The sequence below is a fragment of the Halichoerus grypus genome, chromosome 12, assembly GCF_964656455.1.
Source record: "Halichoerus grypus chromosome 12, mHalGry1.hap1.1, whole genome shotgun sequence".
Classification (NCBI taxonomy): Eukaryota; Metazoa; Chordata; class Mammalia; order Carnivora; family Phocidae; genus Halichoerus; species Halichoerus grypus.
The window spans coordinates 98,717,494-98,739,425 of record NC_135723.1 but is presented as its reverse complement, the minus strand read 5'-3'; the positions used below and the strand labels follow the sequence as shown (position 1 = coordinate 98,739,425).

Here is a 21,932-nt window from a genome sequence, read left to right as displayed (position 1 = left end):
TTTTTATTATTATCCTAACTACTGATTTACTTGTCTACCCTCCAAAACAAACAGAAAGAACCCTGATTTCCCTCCGAGGAAAAGAAGCCATGACTATGTTTTTTGACTATGTTCCCTGTGCACCTTGCACAGCATCTGGGACATTGTAGGTACTAAATAAACACTGAATGAATGAACACACACATAGTAAGTGAAATATAGTCTTAAAATTTTACCTGTAAAGTATGCTAATGAGTAACATCAGTCTAATTTTATCTTGCGTGTTTGTTTTTTTTTTTACTTGCACAGGAAGATGTTGATGGTGTCTCATTAACTCAGTGTAACTGACTCACTGTCCTTAGAGTCAAGAATCTTCTACTCCTGACAGGAGGGCACGATGTACTTAATTAACAGAAATGTTATTCTGGAAGCCATGAACTGTGTAGGCATGAACTGTGACAAAATTCCTCAGGGACACAAGCAGAGAAACAAAATTTGGATTCCTATCAGAAAGAGATCAGAAAGCCTACCAAGTTAAAGGGGGAAAAAACAGTAGAGACAGTCTTTACAAGTGTGACTTCAGGAACCGTCTTTTCTGAGCTTCCTGGCCGGGAAAACAGGTGTGCAGAGCGCCTCAGCCACACGAGAGAGAGATGGGCTGGGGATAGAGTGCTCTACTCCCATCCACCGCCTGTGCATCCTGCAGAGAAGAGTCTGGGGCAATGTGATAAATGGGGCAGCCACAAGCCTCCACCTGGCCATTCTTTCCTCCATGTTCTTCATGAAACCACTGCTTCTTATTTGCTTTGAGGAAGTTTTTCTCAAATATATAAACGTGCCTTCTTTTCTCTCACAGGTTCCTTTGAACCTCACTGGAGATGCTCTAGCATGATGGGCATTCGATATCTCTGCCACTGGAGGATCTTTCGTCCACCCTCAGTAATTGTCAGAAGCTCCGGAGGACTCCAAGCAGAGGCCAGCCTCTGGTCTGAATGTCCCACATTTCTTTACCAGGGGGAAACACTATGACAAAACGAGGCTATCATTCTCCCTCTGCACAGAGTTTTCATCTAATGGAAAGACTGGGGAAACTTTGAGAGCATCTCTGAAGATTTTTCAACATCAGAAATAACTGAAATTCTACTATGCAGGTGCTAAGTAGAAACCTTTGTTTTGTCTATATTTGGTTTGTCTTCTTTCCAACCCAGGCGCAGGCTTACAAAACAAGGACAAGGTAATTTTATAGAAGCATATAGAATTACCCAAATATGGATCGTCAGTTTTCTTTTTTGCCATGAGGTATTTCTAAAATACAATCCAACCAATGTAGAAGTTGGGAAATAGTTTGAATCAATAAATTTTAACTGTGGAAATGAAAATCCTTTTAAAATAATTCCAATCCATAAGTCACGTAAAGAGAAGATGACTCTTTACTTTTTTGTTTTTAAAGATTTTATTTTTAAGTAATCTCTGCACCTAACGTGGGGCCTGAACCTACAACCCCAAGATCAAGAGTCACATGCACCACTGGCTGAGCCAGCTAGGTGTCCCTGACTATTTACTTTTTAATTCTAGGACTAGAATATTCTCAGTTTTCCTTTCAATCAGATCTGGCTCAGATTAGATCTATAACGAGCATCCTCAGGAATATGATCATGATACCTCCTATTTACTGAAATAAATGCTTTATGAGTATCCATATTCTATTATTATAATGACCCCACAAATTACTACCTCCATTTTACAGATCAGGAAATTGGGATTCAAAGAGATGAAGCAATTTACCCAAGGACTTGGATTTCGACCTGAGACTATGAATTCCAAAGACTGTTAATCACAGTCCACTGTTTTACAAAAAGAATCCCATGATCACAGCAGAAAAACACTGCCTGAGGTCCCTTTTTAAAAGACCACATTGCATAATTGCAACTACAAAAAGAGAAAAATAGTCTATCAGATATTTCCAGGAAATGGGTTTGGGATCATGATGGGACCAGACCCAGTAACACAGGCCCTCAGATAAAGGGCGCAGACTGGGAGAAAGGAGACTTTTTGATGTGAGAGAGGGGCACCGAGATCTTGTGGAAGGACACGGGGGCCTCGCCTTGTGTATCCGTTCCGTCATCTGCGCTGATTCTTTCTTGGTCTGAACAGTCAGGAGAGCCTGACGTGTGCAAATATTCACCAAACCTCGGAGTTTGTGGACTGTACATTCTGGAAGCTGATCTACTGCCCCGAGAATAAAATACCTCTGGAATAATGAGAACTGCCCCTCTCACATCCAGCGGACCCCCACCTTCCACAGACGGCATTCCCTGAACCACACGACCTCGTGAGGATCTTTGGGATCCAAGGCAAGCTGAGCTGGGCTAAGCTTGGCAGCATCTACTCTTGCTCTGATTATGTTAGTTTCTGCACCCTTAGCTAAAGAAATTCAGAATGGAACCTTTTAGAGGGTGTGTGGGTTTGGGGTCTATTCTGGAAAGCTGCAGACTCGAAAGTTTCTACATAGAACATAATGCTGTGTCTACACTGCTTCATTAACTCATACAGACATTAATTTTTATTATCCCTCTTTTCCTTTGTATTGTTCCTCCCACTGTCTTATGTCTTACACCTGATCACTTTACACAGTCCTCTGTCTCCGCTTAACCCTGAATCCCTGGAAAAGAAACATATATATAAACCTTAAAGACACACCCTTCCCCCCGTGTTATGGGAGCAATTTATTCTCTCATCTTCTTCCTTGAATAGCACTGCTTGGGAATCTCTGAATGTGCCTGCTTCCTTGGGAGCAATCCAAGGGTGGGGGGGGGGTGCTTAGGTCTTTCTCGAGTTTCTATATCTACCTTCCAGCACCATTTCTGGAACGAAGGCAACCACTGATGTTTGGATCCAATGACATTACATAGTCAGGGTCGGGATCCACCGGAAGTGACAAGAGAGGCTATTCACGAGTTGACAGAGAGTTTATACTCACATTTCAGCTCAAGTTTGATGAAATCTGTGTTGCCCAGATTTTCCAGAAACACTCCCCGGGGGATTAATGTTTTGAAGTAGAAAGAAATGTCAGCACTAGTTTCCCCTTGGAAAGTAGAGAAGTGCAGGTAGGATGATGGGTTTGGGAAAGAGGCAGCATTCCAATAATTTCCTGTGGAAGAAAAACAAACAAACAGGGTAATTTGTACCTCGATCACGGGAGTAACCAAAGAGAGAGCCCTTTCTTGAGTTTTAACAAGTTTCCATTGGCAATAGCTCGTTTCCTCATGTCCTGCCGCACATCACTGCACAAAATCCCCACAAACTTATTTTTGACTTTTCCCAAGGTCTATGTCTGTGTGTAAGAAAATGTTTCATTAATGATCGAGAGTTGGGGATCCTACCAAGAGCAGCCCTGGAGGGACTCTCGGGAGTAAGTGCTAGTAGAGGAGAAAGCAGAGGGACACCCCTGGCTCGACCATGTGCGGGTGGGGGCTGTTTTGAACTCTCGCATATGTACTGGTGGCTTAGTCTTGGTGCAAGAAACACCTGGGCTAGACCTCGAGGGACAGAACAGGAATGGGGTCTTTGGTATTCTGCTCTTGCTTCTCATCCACCTTTGTCTTTATATAACCAGCGCCTGCTCAGACACTGGGTATAGGTGCTGTGGGAATACAGCGTGGGGGGTGGGGGGAGCCCTGGGAAGCAAGGAGCTGGTGAGAAGGCTGGATGACCAGGCAAGGCCATCATTTCCCCACCCCTCCCATTCCAAACCTCCACAGGCTAGTTGCTGTAAAGGGCATGTCTCCCCCTCCAACTTCTTCCTTCCTGGGGATTTCAGGTGAGGGGGTGAGGAGTGCTGAGCTGAGCCCATCTACGGGCTCTCCATCAGCCTCTATCCCTGAACTCATGGGGAAGACACAGTTGTACACTCCTCCCCCCCTTCACTTGATCGTAGCCAGTGTCCCCAGGAGAAAAGCAGTTCACAGGACAAAATAAAAACACCCAACTAAGCTATATGACTCACATTCCATTAGAACAGATGGGCCAAGAATTTAATACAACCAGGAGCTGACTCTTGACTTTATCTCCAGGGGAGAAACTCCTTTTGAATGTGCACATTTCTGAGTATGTTTACTATCCTGGCTAAGGACTAGAATACGTAAGCATGCTTTAAAATAGCTACTAAAGCCTTTCCTTGTAATACTACACCCAAGTTAACATCACCAGATTCGGCCGAAGATGGAGTCACTCATGCTAAGCCCCATGGTGGCAAACCAAAACTTAATGAAGTTTCAACGCCCTGCTCTCCCAGAAAAGAAGGCTCAAGTCAACCAGTTGGCTTTTGTCTACTCAGCACACATTACCCAACTGGGCTCCAAGCCTCCTCTTTGCTGCACACGAGGGAAGGGACTCTGCTTTTGCCAATCAGCACACATCCGGTGCAACTTTCTTGCTCCTCCTCACTTTGGTCGAGAAAAATTACTTCCTTTGCACAGCTCTTCGGAGATAATTTCTCCCTCCTAGATTAGATGCTTCCTGATTCATGAATCGCTGGATAAAACCCTACTAGGTCAGGAAACTGTCTGTGGAGAATTTTCTTCTAACATCTGAGGGTTTTTTTTGTTTTTACTTTTTACTGATTTTTGCTACACCTTTCCTTCAAAGAACATGATCAATCAAGTTCACTCTAATCATTTTTATACTACATTTTTTCCTTTCTTTCATGCAAATTATGCACATATATAATATTAAGTTCAACTGCTATTCTTAAATAAAACTATTTTTGTGTTGGTGCAGCTATTCTTAAACCCTAATTTTAAATTAAATATAGAATGTTGTTACTATATGAGATATGTAAATACCCTCTTATTTAAGTCATGGTATTTGTTTTCGTTCTTAGAGACATCTAGGATATAGTGACATCTAGATAAGTGAATGGCAATTTAGAACCAGTAAGCCAGGGCAAAATATGTTTGTAAATGTTTTCATTAAGGTTTTTACCTTAGGTGTTGGTGGTGGTCGAACCTATTATTTCAGGGGTCCCAAAAGTCTTAGTGTAGTTTTGAGCTATTTTTTTTTTTTTTATTGCAATATCATAGCTTTCATCAAGAGCAAAATAGACTAGTTTCCTCTTGGGAACAAGAATATGGTATGATATTGGTTAGAATAATACCTGAAAAGAAAGAATTGTAATTATTGTGTAAGTTGCTATCATCTGAGGGCTGAGGGCTCTTCCTGACTCAAGATCTGGCTGAATTTACTGCGAGGGGGCTTTGGGCTCACCTTTACCTGCTAACTGAGAATGAAGGTCTCTCAAGATAAAACCTCAATCAAACTAGAAGTTGCAGCCCTCCCACCAACCAGAGTTCTGGGAGGAATGAAGCCCAGTCCCCAGGGCCAGCAGGATGCAGCTCACCCTAATTGGACCAGAGTCCTCTTACAACTGAGAAGCCGAGGAGCCTTCGAGGCTCAGAGTCCCTCAGCCATGCTTCAGCCTAAAGCAAAGCAATTCTGTCTCTTTAGGCTGAATCCCCAGGACGTGAATGTAATTAACATTTTAAAGTTTCATTCCAATCAAGTGCATTCCTGTTTTCTGAGGTGGTGATGTATTAACAGAAAGGCAGTTGTCTAAAATGATTCTAGAAAAAGGAACGCTAAAAGTAAAACATGTCAGTATTTATTTGAGGTCCAGTGCTGGTTATTTAGACAGAAATATCCCCAGAGAGGAGAAGGGCAGTTCAATCAGTTCTTCCAGTTTGATGAAAGATCCCTACAGACCACAATTCCATTTGTTCTAATTCTATGCTCACTAAGCAACTTCGAACTAATTTGGCCTTTTGAATAGACATATTCACAGGGAAACTGAGCTTTGTGCAAATGGTGGTGACTAGTCTTCCTCCCGGAAATGTCTGGGTTCTCTCGTGATGTCTTTAAAGTTGTCACTTGCTGTATGTCCCGAGTCTCTGGATGAACGGACTCAGTCCAGATTCTTGATCGGCCGCAGTGAGGACTCTCTCGGGACCTGACTGGTGGTGTCAGAGCTGAGGTGTCTACCCAGGAGGTGTTGAAGGAGAGTCAGGGGCATGAGCCAAGCACATCAGAAATCCTATTTAGTGGTACATGACAGAATCGGTAAGTAAACACGTGTACAGGGATGCGGGTGCGGAGGCTGTGATGGGCAGGGTAGACAATAAGAAAGTTTGGGTGCCACCGCTCCAGACCCCAATAAACTTCTGGGAGGCTGTTCTGGTGAGTCTGTGGGCCAGTCCCTGGGATTTCTGGTTATAACAAAATAACACAAGTGCTTTTTTTTTTCTAGTGCTCATTGTGCTTCATGACGCAAGGGGCTTATAGCATTATTATTGTTTATATTGTTCCCCACTGACCATAAGCTCCTTGAAAGCTAGGAGCAAACCATTCCATCTCTGTAACCTTTGGCTCCAGAACATAGTAAGTACTCAATAAATAATTATTAAATCCGTGAATAAGTGAATAGCTGCCCCTTGCAGTTATATCCAATTCCACTCCATGTGCAAAGTCCTCATGGGACAAAAATCTACCTTATGGGAACCTGAGTATTGAAGATACTAAATAAAGACAAACAAGAGCTGACACTGCTTGAGCACCCCCTGATAACTGGACACTGCTTTCACTAGTACACTATAATTTTTTTTACCCATGACTTAATTTCTGTTTTTCCTTACAGACCTCATGAATGATGCCATGCATTTGCAAGACTGATGGTCTCATAACCTTAAGATTATTGAAATAGTTGCAATTTGTACTTGCTATCAAGGTCAGGGCTATAGAGGGGAAAGTGACATTGGATGAGAACACCACGCTGGAAATAAAGAGATTTTGCTGTATGGCAAGGACTGGTATCTTAGCAGGTGCGGACAGGCGAAAGGGGGCAAGGTTGGAAAGTGTGAAACAGAACAGAAATAACTACCTGAGACCGGAGGGGCCAGTCAGCAGCCATAGAATAACGAGGCAGGTAAAGGGGTCAGGGAACCAGCCCAGGGCCGCGCAACAGTAATCAAAGGCTGGGCAACATGGCTGCTATGAGGTGTCAGGCCATGTGAGAAGCTTTTTAAATACATCCTGGGCCAGGCCTGGGCCATCTGCTGTGGCAGGAAAGCCAGGGAGATACCAGCCAGTGCAGGAGAGTGGGGCTGGGGCAGCCAACCAGGCCTTGCTGACGTTTATCATCCCCGCAAACCTTAGTGCATCGTTAGTAGAAAGTGCTGCGCCATATGTTCATCCAAATTCTTTAACAGCCATTTACTTTAAACTCACCAATGATTATTTGGCACGGGATTCTGGCTTCAGATTTCCCAAGGATATTTTCTGTTGGGCAGTGTTAAAGAACTTCAATCTAAAATGGAACTGGAGGGTAAAAAATGGAAAATCTCAGCCATGTGCCCTCAGGAAAAGAAAACTGAAGGACTGACAGACTGATTTCCCATAAATGCCTGATTTACAGAAATCTGACAATGTTGGGAGTTTCTTAAATGATAAGGAGTTGGTCGGGGGCTACCTCGTAACAATCTCAGGAAATTTTTGCTTACGGTTTCCAGAGGCATGAACAAGAAATGACCTGGGTTGCACTGGTCTTGAAAAATAAGCTGAATTGAGCTTTGTTTGTCTGACTGGACTGGTTTTGTCTGCTTGGGGAATTTTCACAGCTGGCCTTTGTTTGTTTTTTATTTTAACAGACCTAACTGAATTCTCTCTTCTCTCCATCCCCTGCCCATAAACACAGCCTTCCCCAAACCCTCAATGGATGCCCGGAGCTTGCTATGGTCTGCGTGTCCCAAATAGCAATTCCTCTGCTATTCCCAAATAAACTCATCTTTTTGACAATTTTGAGCTTGCCTCAATTTACCTTTTTTTTTTTTTTTTAGGTCAACAGCAGCAATTAGTTTGAAGCCTAGTTTTAATCTCTAACCAAGTATTACAGGTTCATAGTTTTAATAGTCCTGTGGTGCTATAAAGAGCAGAGCAAAATGCAACTCTCTGCTCTACCCCTTCCATCCCAGCCCAATTTCTTAGCAACAACTCCTACACTTTAACTCTTTCATATCCTTGTATTTCTAAAATGTACGTGTAGCTATGTATTAATTTATGCATTGTAGATATAGTTGATTGACTTTCCTGAATGCAAGATGAAGGCTGAGCGTTTTTAGAACCCCCTCTCCTTATTCCCATTCTCCATATTCTCCCAAACTGGCAAACTCACAGATTTTTGGTTATACTGAAATTCAACATTTACATTTTTAGGACTATGTATTATTCACTAATGAGTCAACTAGTAAAATCTAATTATATTTTATGTGTATAATTTTTTTGTTTCTCTTGAATCAATAATTACCTCTTTTCTCATTGGCTTGGTTTTCTTTGTACCTGTCATAAATTCTCTCCAAATTCTTCAACATATCTGTAAAACTCTTCCCAGAAATGTTCCCAACATGACACACATTGGGTAATCTAGCGGCTCCTCTTTTTGTCCCTCAGAGGTGCCTTCTAGAGCCTCTGTCTTCCTGTTGCCCTGTGGGCTAGCCCTTCTCAGGGTTGATGCACAGCTCTGGTCCTGAGACCTGTCTCTTGCCATTACTGCAGGCTGTCCTTATGCTACTCTTCAGTATGAAATGCCCAAATTTTTGGACCCCATGACTTTGGGTGATCCCTCTTTCTGGGTCTACACCCTCATTTCCATAGGCACATTCTCTTGTAGCTTTTTCAGAAAAGCAATGTAGGAGGTCAACCTTCTAAATCCTTGCTTTTCTGAAGAGTTATTACTCTACTCTCACACCTAATTGAAACGCTCCAGAAAATTATTCTGCCATGGAATTTTAAAGGCATTTCTTCACTATCTTCAAGGTCTCTGTGTGGTTATTGAGAAAGCTAATGTTTTCTTTTTTTTTTTTAAGATTTTATTTATTTATTTGACAGAGAGAGACACAGTGAGAGAAGGAACGCAAGCAGGGGGAGTGGGAGAGGGAGAAGTAGGCCTCCCGTGGAGCAGGAAGCCCGATGCGGGGCTCGATCCCAGGACCCTGGGATCATGACCTGAGCCGAAGGCAGATGCTTAACGACTGAGCCACCCAGGTGCCCCAAAAGCTAATGTTTTCTGATTACTACATCTTGTATGTAACTGATGGGGTTCAGGACATGCTCCCCCAAATATGGCACCTTAGTACATTGAATATTTTAAGCTGAAGGAATGTAAGAAATGGCAGGTGCAGGAAGGACTCTCTGACCCTCCCCTGAAACAGGTCATAGACCCTCATGTGAGGAAAGGAGCACCCTCATCTCAAAAGACAAAGGGACCTGAGAGGAATCAGAACAGACTTGCTGAGTTTCCCCCACGTAGCTCATACATGGTCCCATCATGTCTTTCCATGACTTTCTATCACGTAACAAATCTAGGACAGAAACACTCAGGCTTAACCATTTCTTTATGAAGGCTCCCGTGTCATGTACAACTTCTTTTAAATAAATTTGTATGCTTTTCTCCTGTTAATCTGTCTTTGTCAGTTTAATTTTTAGGTCCAGCCAGGAACCCTAAGAGGATTGAGGACAACTTTTTCCTCTCCTACATAATCTGTACCTTTTTCTCTCCGGAAACTGTCAGGATATTTCACTCCCTTAAATGAAACTTCATACGACTGCCTTGGTATGGATCTCTTCCCCACATCAGGCCTGGGACTTTAATTTTTCCAACCCTTCTTTCTGACATACCTATTAGTTTTATATTTATCTTTATTTCTCTTACTCCTTTGCATTCCTAATTTAGATCTTTGTTCTTTGTGCTCTGCTTTGTTGGACACTCCTTCAGCTTTATTCTCAACATTGCTATTGTGTTTTTATTTCAGCAATTACATCTGTAATCTCCAAGTATTATTTCTTGTTCTCGGATAGTTCCCCTTTCTATAGCACTCTGTTCTAGGTTGTTTGTTATTATTGTTGTTGTTGTTGTTAGTTTTTGATGCAGTATCTTCTCTTACCTGAGAAAATTAATTTCATTTTAAAAAGTTTTCTTCTGCTTTCTGCGTTATCTGTTTCTTCTGAGATTCCCTTCCCTGCCGTGTTGTTAGTTGGACTCCTTCCTTCATGAAGTCCCCGACATCACCTTCAATGGTTGGTGAGTCTTCCCTTTCCCTTCATATGGACCAGTGAATTACTAGCAAGTGGACCGGACTCTGAGTGTGTGGATCTGGGGGTGGTGGTGGGTTTATTGATGACTGGGCTTTACTACAATGTGGAGAGCTCCCTATCTCATCAAAGGGCCCCCATAAATGTCAGTATCTGTGACCTTTATTTGGACATAGATCATTCGATTTCTTGAGAGAAGAATCTTCCAACTTTCTCATGAGGAATATATATGTGGTGGTCAATGTTCTGGTTGCTCAGAGGAAAGAGGCTGAGGGGGTTCACAGTAGATTTCCATGTTTTTCTTCTGTTTTAATGGAGGAGTTTTGCCTCTTTTTTCTTTGGTGCCTGCTGTCTGGAGGGTAAACCTCTCACCTCCTGCTTAGGTAGAACAGGAGAGCCAATGGTGTGACTGGAGAATGTGAACTAGGGGTGTAGCTCACGCTACACAGACTTCCAACCCATCCTCTGTGAGCCTCACCCTCATGGAGCCTTCTGCCCACTCCCATTCCTGAACCTGTGGGAGTTCGCTGAAGGAAGGGAAGGAGGGAGCACCTGAACATGTGACATGCTGGAGGTCCCCCTGTGACGGTGGTGGTCGCAAGAGCAGGGAGTGCTGCGGAGGCAGAGTGGAGAGGGTGGTGGGGTGACAGTAAGTGACCTCATGGGGCTGCCTGGCGTGTCACTTGGTGAAGCTGCCGCGTGCTGGCCCACACAGAGGCTCCACTGTCAGAGTCTGGCTCTGTCACCCACCCCTACTGGGTGGTTTGCAAACGGTTTCTTGATCTTCCTTAATCTCAATTCCCTCATTTGTACAATGGAATAACAATGGAACCTCTCTTATTGGGTGTTGAGAATCACAGAAGATAATCACAGAAGAAACGGGTTTAGCAGGGTGCTGAGCACGACGGAAGTGGTCAACATGTTGTTACTACTGTTACTACCACCAAGATGACGTTAATCACGCCTGACAGCTTTGGCGTCACGTGCAGTCACTGTCTGAGGGCTCGGCCAAGGAGTGGGGGAGGATGGGAAAGGAGCCTCCTTTCCTTAGACAGGTGCAGAGCTTGTCAGCAAACCCTGAGGCCCCTCCTGAGCCTTCCTTACCCCGTGGGTGAATTCTTTAAGGGGGAGCAGCAAACCGCCCCCAGCTAAACTGAGACAACCTCCAATTCTGACTTCTCCAGCCAAGTGGCTTATCTCAGACTCATACCCATGTCTGCCCTTCGGCCCATTCTCTTCTCACCCTTCTGCTCCCCACCTACTGGCTTTCAAAACTGTGTGCTCCCCATTTCTTCGTCTCCTTACTGCCTTAAAAAAATTCCTTCAGGACACACAAATGGGAGTCACCGTGAGCCTTGGGAATGTGACATATTATTTTGTAGAGCAGCCATTGAACAAAAATCTGATGAACAAAAGGATGGCGGAGCCTCTAAGAAAGCAGATAATCCGTAGATAATCTCATTTGAACAAAGGTGTACCCAAGATACCTGCAGGCGTTCTTTCCGCCTCCTCAGTAAGGAGATGGGTAACGAGGAAAAGAGAGACTCAGCATTTGCCCAACATGGAGGAAGGAGACTGCTCGTGGGCTCTCCAGCTGTGGGCTGCGGTTTGGCGAGGCCATGGCTGCAGCTGTGGTCCGGACGCCAATGGCTGTCAGGTCCAGCAATTTCCTCAGAGCCATCCAGTGGCCCAGTCCTGGGACCACACTGAGAAGCGTAACTATAGCTTTTGCTTTAAGTGGCAAGCGATTTTGAATGTAAATACGAGCTCTGAGGAGACTAATTACTCTAAAAATTTTTAGTGACCCCAAGGTTAGAAATTTGGGTTCTCTGTGAGTAATGCCATGAGCCTTCTATTGTTTACCAGGGGCTGGGTGCTATTTACAACAATAAGCCAGATGGCTTCATTTGCATGTAGATTTGAGTCTATTTGTAGAGGTGTCGTATGGGTAGAAAAAAAAATGACTTCCTTAATTAAACCATTTTGCACATTCAGGAAAGGTAAAAGTAGCTTTGCTCAGCTCCCAGCCTGATTTTATAGGGCAAGCTCAACTTCAAAATGAAGGGCTCCAAGTTAAAATGTCATTGACTTGCAAGGTGTCACCTTCACCAGCTAGTCTTTTCTGTTGCTACAACATACAGGGCTTGTGGGCGGGGTCAACAATGTCATAAATCTTTCATCCTGTGTCTCTCTGGGATTTGGTGCTTTTGGGCAAGAATGGGATTGGGGTCCCACAGAGAAAGAGAATATAATAGTGAAACGCGGAGGTCACGGTGCTTTCTGCACCTGCTGTGAGCAGACCAGTGGCCTGATTATGGGGGGATGTGATGAAACGGGCTTGTTCCTGATCAGTCATGGAAACTCACACACTGAATCTGTCAGTGGTGCATATAAACACAGTGGTACTAAAGAGGTAATTTTATTTTATTTTGAATGCCTGAAACAGTTGTGTGTAGTCAGATATTTGGAGATGGGGAGGAGGTCTAAAACTCTCCATAGTCTCCATGTTAGATCCCTAAATTTCCTCAAACTTTCTTTACTGGGACTATTAGTTATGCCTAATTAGGTACACTAGTCATCTTAAGTATAATGGGATTCAAAGGTAAAAATTATTCACCAGAAGTGGGGAAATGAATAACTAGGTTTGTAATGGAAATATCTGTGCTCCCTGCTCTTCATTCAAATGTCTGTCGGGTAAACTCTAAAGGTTTCTGGGTGATCGATTCCAAAGAAGGAGGGGATAGCAAGCCTGAATGTCTCCTACCCTGATGAACAAAGGCTTGGAGGAAGATGTGTTTGCTTTAGCAAGAGTAAGACTGTTGTATCTGGAGGTTGTAGGACAAATTTATATCACTACATGCAGGTTGAAATTAAACATATTTAACAAGCAATGTAGTACACAGAAGTGCCATGGGAGAGCTGCTCCAGGGACTGCCTAAATTTTCAATGCTTGCATGGCAGTCCCAGGGATAAATCTGCTTTTCTTTCTCTTCCTGGGCGATGTGAGGTCGTCATTCCCTTTCATGATTTCAAGTGCTACCCGTAGATCAGTGATTCTGAAATTTATGTACACAGATCGCTACTGTGAGTTCAAGATTAACATATGGGTTTCTTACTGGACACCTTTGCTTTGACCTACAAGTACCTCGAACTCTAAATGACTGAAAGTGAACATATATTTCTTCCAAATTAACTCTATCTCCAGTATTCTCCACTTCGGAGCTGTTCCCACTCTGCCACTCAAGCCAGAAAAAATGGGACTCATTCGTCCAACCCACCCCCAAGGCCTGATAACCACACCTCCGAAATACTCTACAGGTAAGTCCCCTCCTCTCTGTTCCTTCCGATGCCAGGGCTCAGGTCATCCCCACTCACCTGGACGACACACTAACTTTAGGTTCTGCTTCTAGTATCTTAAATTCAGTCCTTACAGAGCCAACAGAGGAATCTTGCCAAAATGCACAGTTTCACTCTCATGAATAAAACTTCTCCTGGTTCCAAATGCCTGTGGAATACCTTGCACACTCCCGGATGTGGCATATCAGGGGTCGGCCTACTTCTCCGGCCTCCTCTCCCTCTCCCCCTCGCCTCAGGACGTGTGCTCAGCCACACGCAGCTGCCCTGACTTCCCACCTCCCACAATTCTGTGTGTGGACTCCGTGTCACTATTTGCATGGTTTCCTCTTTCTGGACTATCCTTTTCTCCAACCTGCCCTTCCCGGCTCTCCCCGCTCACACACTGCATCGGGCTTAATTCCTTCTCTCCCATTAAGGTCCAATTCAGGTGCTACCACCTCCAGGTGGCCATCTGACCCCTCCCCCGCAGGGCACGGCACCCTTTCCCTGCTCCTGTGACATCTTGTATCTACCATTTCACTTAACTTGCTGCGTCATTAGAATTACTTTCATGTGTTCCTCTCCTCTGCTAGGCTATGAACTTCAGAGAGCAGAGATCATATTTTCTATTTCTTTCTACCTGCAATATCGAGCCTCACACACAGATTTGTTCAATAGGTGTTTCCTGAGGAAGTTAAAAAAAAAAAGTATTCTTAAAAAGGATCTGAACCATTGATAATCCCACTACTAGTTCTTACCACTCCTTGGTGACCATCTGCAAAACCTACCTTCTCCTGTTTCTGAATTGAAGAATTATTTAGCCCATTCAGACGGGAGCTTTTCTTTTTCTTTCCTTTTTTTTTTTGGTTTGGCATTATTTACTTGGACTTTTAGGCACATTCAACATTTCCATTCTCAGAGATCTGACATGCCGGCCCTCTTCTAGACCAGGGGGTCTTTAGCGTGCACTCATGGTGGTCATTAATGGTTCGAGGGCTGCCAGACCCGTGGGCGTCACCTTGTCTTTACTATGTCTCCCTTTGCTATCTACTTCCTCTTAACTTTTTCTCTCTCCCTACAGTTGCGATTCATGCCCTCATACCATTCAGTTCCCATTTTATCATCGGCCCCATTGCAAGGAAGCAGGGTCATAGCACAAATATAAGACTGCGACGTGGTTTGCCATACTCAGCCGCTGTGCGGAGCAGGGATGCTGTCATGTGAGGCAAGCCTCACGTATTGATAGACTGTGAACCCCCCAGAGCCCCACATCCATAGAAAAACAGATTTTATATAAAATCCATTAGGTGTGTAAAATGTGGAGGGAAGCTGCCCATTTCAGCAGAATGGTGGATGCGAACATGGGAAATGGCCCTACGCAGCAGAGTAATGGCTTGATACGAGCCACACAATTATGTTACACAAATCAAAGTTTCCTTTTTGTGCTCTTTTCATTACAGGAAATAAAAAGATTCATATGTCCTATTCATAGATACTGTCGTTTTCCTACTGAAAACGAACCCGCCCCCTGCCCCCCAAACCGTCTCCAGGAGCAGATCAGTAAGGCAGGAAAACAGACCATGGTGCAAAGAGGAGGTGGGGAAATGAGGCTGCAAGCTTTTAAAACCTCCGGTTCTTTATTTGTAAATTAGAAACATAATTCCTTCGTCACAGGGTTGTTGTAATGATATAAAGCAACGGGCATCATATAGAAGCACTTTGAAATACCAAAGCACTCTAAAAGGGCAAAAACACCTCTCTTGGCCCATATTTATTATTAATCATAGAAAAATGACAGATTCTTGTGTGTGCAAGGGTGAGAGACATGGCCTGGATTTATACATAACGTGCTGCCGTTTCTTAACAACTCGCAAATACTCAAGAAAAAGGGAAGGCAGTTGAAAGAGAGCCTGAAAACAATTCCATTCGGTGGCCAAGTGAAAATAATTTCCTGTGTAAAAGTAAATAATGCATCAAAGCCGAAAGAGATGTTCAGATTTTCAGGATAAAAAGAACACACTGAAGGCACGGTTCCATTTGCCATCGTGATCCCTTGCTGTTTCGGTGGTGTGAAGCTGGGTGCACTGACACAGTGTTGGCTGTGACCGCCCCCAGGTAAGGATTATAAGAGGATTCAAGTTGATTGCCAAGGACACCAATTGGTCTGAGACCGTGTGGGACCAGCAGGAAGTTGATAACATTGTGTCACAGAATCATGACAAATAATAAAGTGAGTGCAATGGTATCTGCTATGTTGATTTAGAACAGTTTTACTTCAAAGGAGTCTGGGAATTTGTATGAGGGCAGGACAGACGGCTGGAGTGGTGGGTGCCCAGCTGCTGAGATGCCTGGCATGAAGAGCCTGTCCCCATGAAGTCACAGCTGAGCGGGGCTGGACAGCACTGCACGCTGCTCGGAGGGGCTGCCTGGCCACCAAGGAGGTCGGCGCTGAATGGGAGGTGCTGCCGCAACCCCAAATAGCAGGGCCTCCCTCTCTGTTGTTGTTGTTGTTTTTAAGATTTTATTGAATTATTTGGCAGAGAGGGAAAGAGAGCACAGGCAGGGGGACAAGCAGGCTCTCCGCTGATCAAGGAGCCCGATGGAAGACTCGATCCCAGGACCCTGGAATCATGACCTGAGCCGAAGGCAGATGCTTCACCAACGGGGCCGCCCAGGCGCCCCTCCCTCTCCGGGGCAGAAGTACACACCCGGCTAATGACACATCCCATAGATTATTACAGTGCAATTCGGTGCGACATGTCACTTTATGATTGGACTTCACATCTTCCACTTCAAGATTTCAAGTTGTAAAATAGAGGTTTGGGTCTCGTTCTTGCCTTTGGGGTTACTGAAAGCAAAGACTACCTGTTCAGAATCGAACCGTTTGGGAATCTCAGTATTTCTAAAAGCGACTTTAGAATATAACAAAAAGTTAAAGTTACAGTGTTGACTACCACTGCATGGTGCTGTAGGTTATGCTAATTTGAGACCGAGGAGATGGCGGCTTAATCTGGGTTTTGAAAGCAATTATTTCCAGCAGGCTGGTGGCCACCCAGAGCACAGCAGCTTTGAAACACGCTGCATTCTGACCTTTTCTCAGTTCCAGGGCTCCGGAGGAAAAACAGGGCCTTTAAAATTCAGATCGGAAGGTGCACAAACAAAGCCCTGAATGGATTCTGATGGAACCAATCTCACATTTCACCTTGGCAAAACTTTATGGGAAGTTTATGGGGATTTATTGTTTCAAGAACAGAAGGACATTTACCTACAGATGCAGGGGAATAAATTTCAAGTACATTTAGTATTGGAGAATGGTCGCTTTATTGCTGATTTCAAGCCACTTGACTTTCTCCTTAATCTTCCACCCTCCACCTCCAGTTGAACACCACACACACACCTTTGCAGTTTGGTGCTTCAGTGGTTTGTAAAATTTTAAAGAGTTTCTAATAGCAAAAAAATGAAAACAACCGCAATGTGTAAATCTGTTATAGTATATTAAGCAAATATAATACGATGTGGCATGAACAGTAAAGCAGACCTATGCAAATTGTCAATTGTGTATTGTTACGTGCCACACAATTTTCAGGATAAAATGGGTATGATGGCTCCATTTTGTTAAAAAGTGTATGTGCGTGTTGTCTCTGTGCCTGATACATATATACACACACTCATATATATGAGTGTGTGTGTGTGTGTGTGTGTAAAGAGAGAAAGGGAAGAGCAAGCAGAGACGAGAGTCCATGAAAGCTGCAAGGCTGTAGGAAAGGGAGTTTTTGGTTAGAACTTGGGATGGGTTGAATGTGAGGGGAGCCTAATAGAGAAACATGGAGCTAGAGCAGCATGAAGGATAATTTAGGGGCTCCTGGGTGGCTCAGTTTGTTAGGTGTCTGCCTTCAGCTCAGATCATGATCCCAGGGTCCTGGGATCGAGTCCGGCATCAGGCTCCCTGCTCAGTGCTGAGCTTTCCTGGCACCTGAAGGAAGCCTGAAGAGGCTACTGTATTCTTATCTTCAAATTTCAGCTGAAGAAGATCCAGAGGAGATTCTTCTGTAAAGCCCAGGTACCCTGGGGAGAAGACCACCACGCTTCGCCTCATGTGTCCTCTGAGAACCTACTGGACATCACACACAGCCCTAGACTTCATAAAAGATCCATCATCTAGGGACCGCATCATTTTGTCTCTGTCTCTGGTATTACCCTCTTCTACTCTCCTTTGCTCCAGCCACACCAGCCTTCCTCTTCTTCTTCTTTTTTTTTTTTTTTTAAAGATTTTACTTATTTATTTGAGAGGGAGAGTGAGCAAGTGAGAGAGACAGCAGGAGCAGGGGAAGGAGCAGAGGGCAAGGGAGAAGCAGACTCCCCGCTGAGCAGGGAGCCCAGCATGGTTGGGGGGGGTGTCTCTGGGATCATGACTGGAGCTGAAGGTAGACGCTTAGCTGGCTGAGCCACCCAGGTGCCCCTACCCCAGCCTTCTTTCTGTTCTTCAAATTATCAAGCTTGTTCCAATCTCAGGACTGGTTTCCTCTTCCTAGAATGCTTCCTGCAGATCTCGGCAGGATTGGCTTCTCATCAATTGGAAGTCAGTCACCTCCTCAGAGTCAATGCCACCTTCTCAAAGAAATGGAAAATCCAGCCTCAAGTCATCCTCGGTCATCCCCCATTGGTTTCATTTTTATAGCATGCATCATTATCTAATATATCTATCTATATATATTAAATTTACTTATTAATTGACTGTCTTTCCTGAACTAGGATATAAGATCCACGCAAACAAGTGCTTTGCTTTGGCCTTTGTTGCGTTTCAGGCACCCAGGCTTTGCTTGGCACATAGTAGGTGCTCAGGAAACACCACTGAATGACCGAGATGCACCACCTTGAGTCCACCAGTGGGGGCGCTGTGGGTCATGGAGTTGAACAGACCAAGAAGGCTTCAGAAGATCAGTCTCCACATGGAGACAGTGTTGCTACTTGGCGAAATCCAGCCTTCTTATTACATGAGGGAGGGATGGGATAAACTCAGTCACATTTGTTGCAGTTATTTGGAAAGAGTGGATTAAAAAAAAATCTCATATGACAAAATACTAAAGATATTTTAATTAATTCTTTATATGCCTTGTCAAAGTACTTGTGATTTTTTCAAATGACATTGAACTGAGTTGAACTACACATTTCCCGGTTGCATGTGGACACACGGAGAGATCTGTGGCCCTGAAGCGGAATGTGCACCCAAAAGAAGCCAATCATTCTAAATTGGCCCGGGGTGGTTCCACTTCCCAACGTCCTATACTCAGAAAAAAGTTGCCTGAAAATGTGCTGTGTGGCTGAACATCAGGTTAGACCCTGAGTGAAGGGTCCCATTTTCTCATACAAAGTGGAGTTTGTGCTGTAATATCTCATAAAGACATTTGTCACACTTAACAATTAATCTTCAGTGTGCAATCCTCTACCTATGTCCCGGAGCACGGATCTGGCTGGGAGAAACACTTCTCCAGCTCTGATAGTTCCAAGTAGCTATGTATTAAAGGACGGTCGGGTGCTAGGCTAGACTCATCCAAGTCTGGGCTGGGAAGCTCTTTTCTCTTCTCCGTCGGCTAATGACTATGTCAGTCCTATTAAGGGGCACTAAGATCTTGATCTTTCCCGGGAGGGGAGCTCTTTGACTCACTGGGTGAGGTTTCTGCTCCAATACTTAATGAGGATAAGTCATTTAAGGTTTTTTTTGCCTTCACAGCACAGGTTCTTATAGAAATGGGAAGAATTGCCCCATTTGAGAGACTAAGACTAAGAAGGTAATGTTTGGTTGTAGTTTCTTCTGTCTCTCGTAGTCCCGATCTCCCTGATGTGTCTCGAGCTTCACTTTTACCAATCCTGCTCTCAGTTATTAATCAACCAAACCTTCATCATGTGGTGGCTAATAAAACCTTAATGATTATTCATCCCTGTTTTTTAATTATTAGTTTAATAAGAGGTTCCTGAAGACTGAAATGCCTTTAAGAGCCAAACTAATTAATCTCTAATGGTATGATTTCAAGTATCAACACAGGGTGGGGATAAATATTTTAATATCCATGGTCAATATTTATACTTATAATAATTCCCTAGTAGTTACCTTTCAGCCATGATCTATGTTTTACTGCCAGCAGACACATATACACACAGAAAAATGTCCAGCTTAAGAATCTTGACAAATGAGGGGATGATGTTAGAATAACACAGTGGAACATAAACTATTCTAATTTTCTCCACTAACAAGAATCAAGTAATAATTTCTAAAGTTTATATGTGATAATGAATTTGGACATTGATGATTTTCAGTAGAAAAAAGGTCAATTTTTATACTCGAGAAAAAGGAAGTATACATTGAAAAGCACTTAATAAAAGTAAGAGTGTGAACACAACTCACCATCCATGAAAAAAAGTTAAACTATTTCATGACTTTTCCTTTTAACACTAAACTTCAAAATGCCTTTCTTTGAAGACAATGCATGGGAAATTTACCTCCTGTTCTATTTCACATGCTTGAAAAACAATAAAGCATTCACTGTGTACTAATCAGAAAACTCAGAGCAGGAAGGGAGAAAAAATTAACAGAAATAATTTGGAAAGTGAGATACTAGACCCGATTAGTTTTCACAAAATCTCACAATTCCATTAAGGATTATCTCTTATGAGTAAAATGTAGTATTCCCTTCAGATTATTTTTCCCAGATAGTGCTCTTTTTTGGCTGTTTCAAACTGATATTCTATTCTTTTATAATCAATGGCTCACAGACTTTATTGTGCATTAGAATCATCTGCAGGGCTTGCTAAAAATGCAGCTTTCTGAGCCATCATCCCAGCTCTTTGGCATCTGCCCTTTTAATGAGCACCTCAGCTGCTTCTGATGCAGGTGATCTTTTCTACAGAAGCTTTGGAAACACAGCTCTGGAGTCTAGGTACCTCTCCAATTGCTTATTAGAAGGTTGGCTAGTTTTGAACTACTGTTATTTTGAACTTTGGGAAGGATAAACATGCCATTCATCCCTGTTACTGTGCAGCCAGACCAGAGGCTTCATACTGAGGACACAAGGACACTCTGCCAAGGAATCGTGCCTCACTCCCTAGTTAGGTTTCAATGAGCAGAAATAGCTTGGAAGCCACACAGACGCTGAGAGTGCAGGTCCATCAGCTGTGATGCAGAAGGATGCTGCCTCCCTTGCCAGAGACAGCTGTGTACTGCCAGCCAGACTTGGCTTCTCCGTGGGTCTCTGGGGAAAAGAGGACGTTAGGTTCAGTTCTTGATCCAGTGGAGAAAGCTCAGAGACTTGGCGTGCCATCTTTACTCTCAATTTCTATGCTTGTTTACTCAAGCTCCCTTAGCTTAGAACGGTCTTCTCTCTGGTTCTCTTCCTACCACATTACTCTTGGTCCACTCATGGTTTCTCCTACCTCTGAGTATCTCTTACATACTGTATCCCCGGGCCACTCTGCTCTTCTCTCTCGTGCTATCTCTCTGTCTGATCCCCGCTGCCTCCCATTGACAATCCCCATCCATGTCTCCATACAGGCCTCTGAACAGAGTTCTAGAGCTAAATGCCAAAACTCTAGCAGGGTGCGCCCATTTTTCTGGATTTCCTACCCGAAGCTTGAAAGAGCAAGTATAAAACCAAACTCATTGCCCGCACCCCAAGACTGGCTCCTCTTGTGGTCCTCACCTTAAGGATGTGAGTGTTCCCAGAGTCATCCAGTGTGAGGAAGCGTTGGGGTCTAGTCTGAGCCACACTTCCATGCCCATGCAAAACTGGATGCCAAACTCGATCCATTGCACCTCAAAGTGTCTCTCACATCATCTCCTGTTGTCTTTTCGTATCGCTCTTGCCTCCCTGGCTCTAATACCTACCCCCCCCCGTGACACCCTCCACAGGGCCAACAGGACAGCTTTCTGAACAGACTTAATCAGCAACGGATGTCACGAAGTTTGGCAGCAGATTCAACCCTCTCAAACTGTAACGACATTTTACTTTTCTTTTCCTTCTCTTCTTCTTAGTCTTAGTTCACAAAAATGCTATTATTTGTGGAGATAATGATGAAAATTCATAATAGCTAATATTTATTGACAGTTTACTGTGTCATTCACTGTGCTAGGCACTTAATGTGCATCATTCCACCTGAATTGCGCAAATCCGGAAAGATTGGTACTGCCCTTATTTCCCTTTGCAGTTGAGGCAGGGAGAGATCAAATAACGAGCTCAAGTTCACATGGGTGGCAGACGGTGCTTTGGAGCGAGTCCGTCCGAATCCAGAGCCTGTATTCCTGCTCAGTTCCCTCGACTGTTTGTTTTTGTCATGCTTAAAAAATTTGATAGAGAGCATTCTTACTACACACATTTAAAATAATTTCTGCACTTTGGTGGGTGGAAAACAGTGCTGGGTTGGAGCCAATCCACCTATAATCTCTTACTCAGTTGGGTCAGAGTGAGTTTGCCTGTAAAATAAGAGGA

The 21,932-nt window shown here is 43.8% G+C and overlaps 1 protein-coding gene across 1 annotated transcript in view; it reads right to left on the bottom strand.

Moving 5' to 3' along the window:
- Window positions 1–21,932, bottom strand: part of CNTNAP2 (contactin associated protein 2) — a 1,879,707-nt gene that overhangs the window by 234,668 nt on the left and 1,623,107 nt on the right. Inside the window, exon 16 of the mRNA XM_078059689.1 lies at window positions 2,960–3,130. Within this exon, the coding sequence (XP_077915815.1) occupies window positions 2,960–3,130 (171 nt within the window). The remainder of the gene's footprint in view (window positions 1–2,959; window positions 3,131–21,932) is intronic.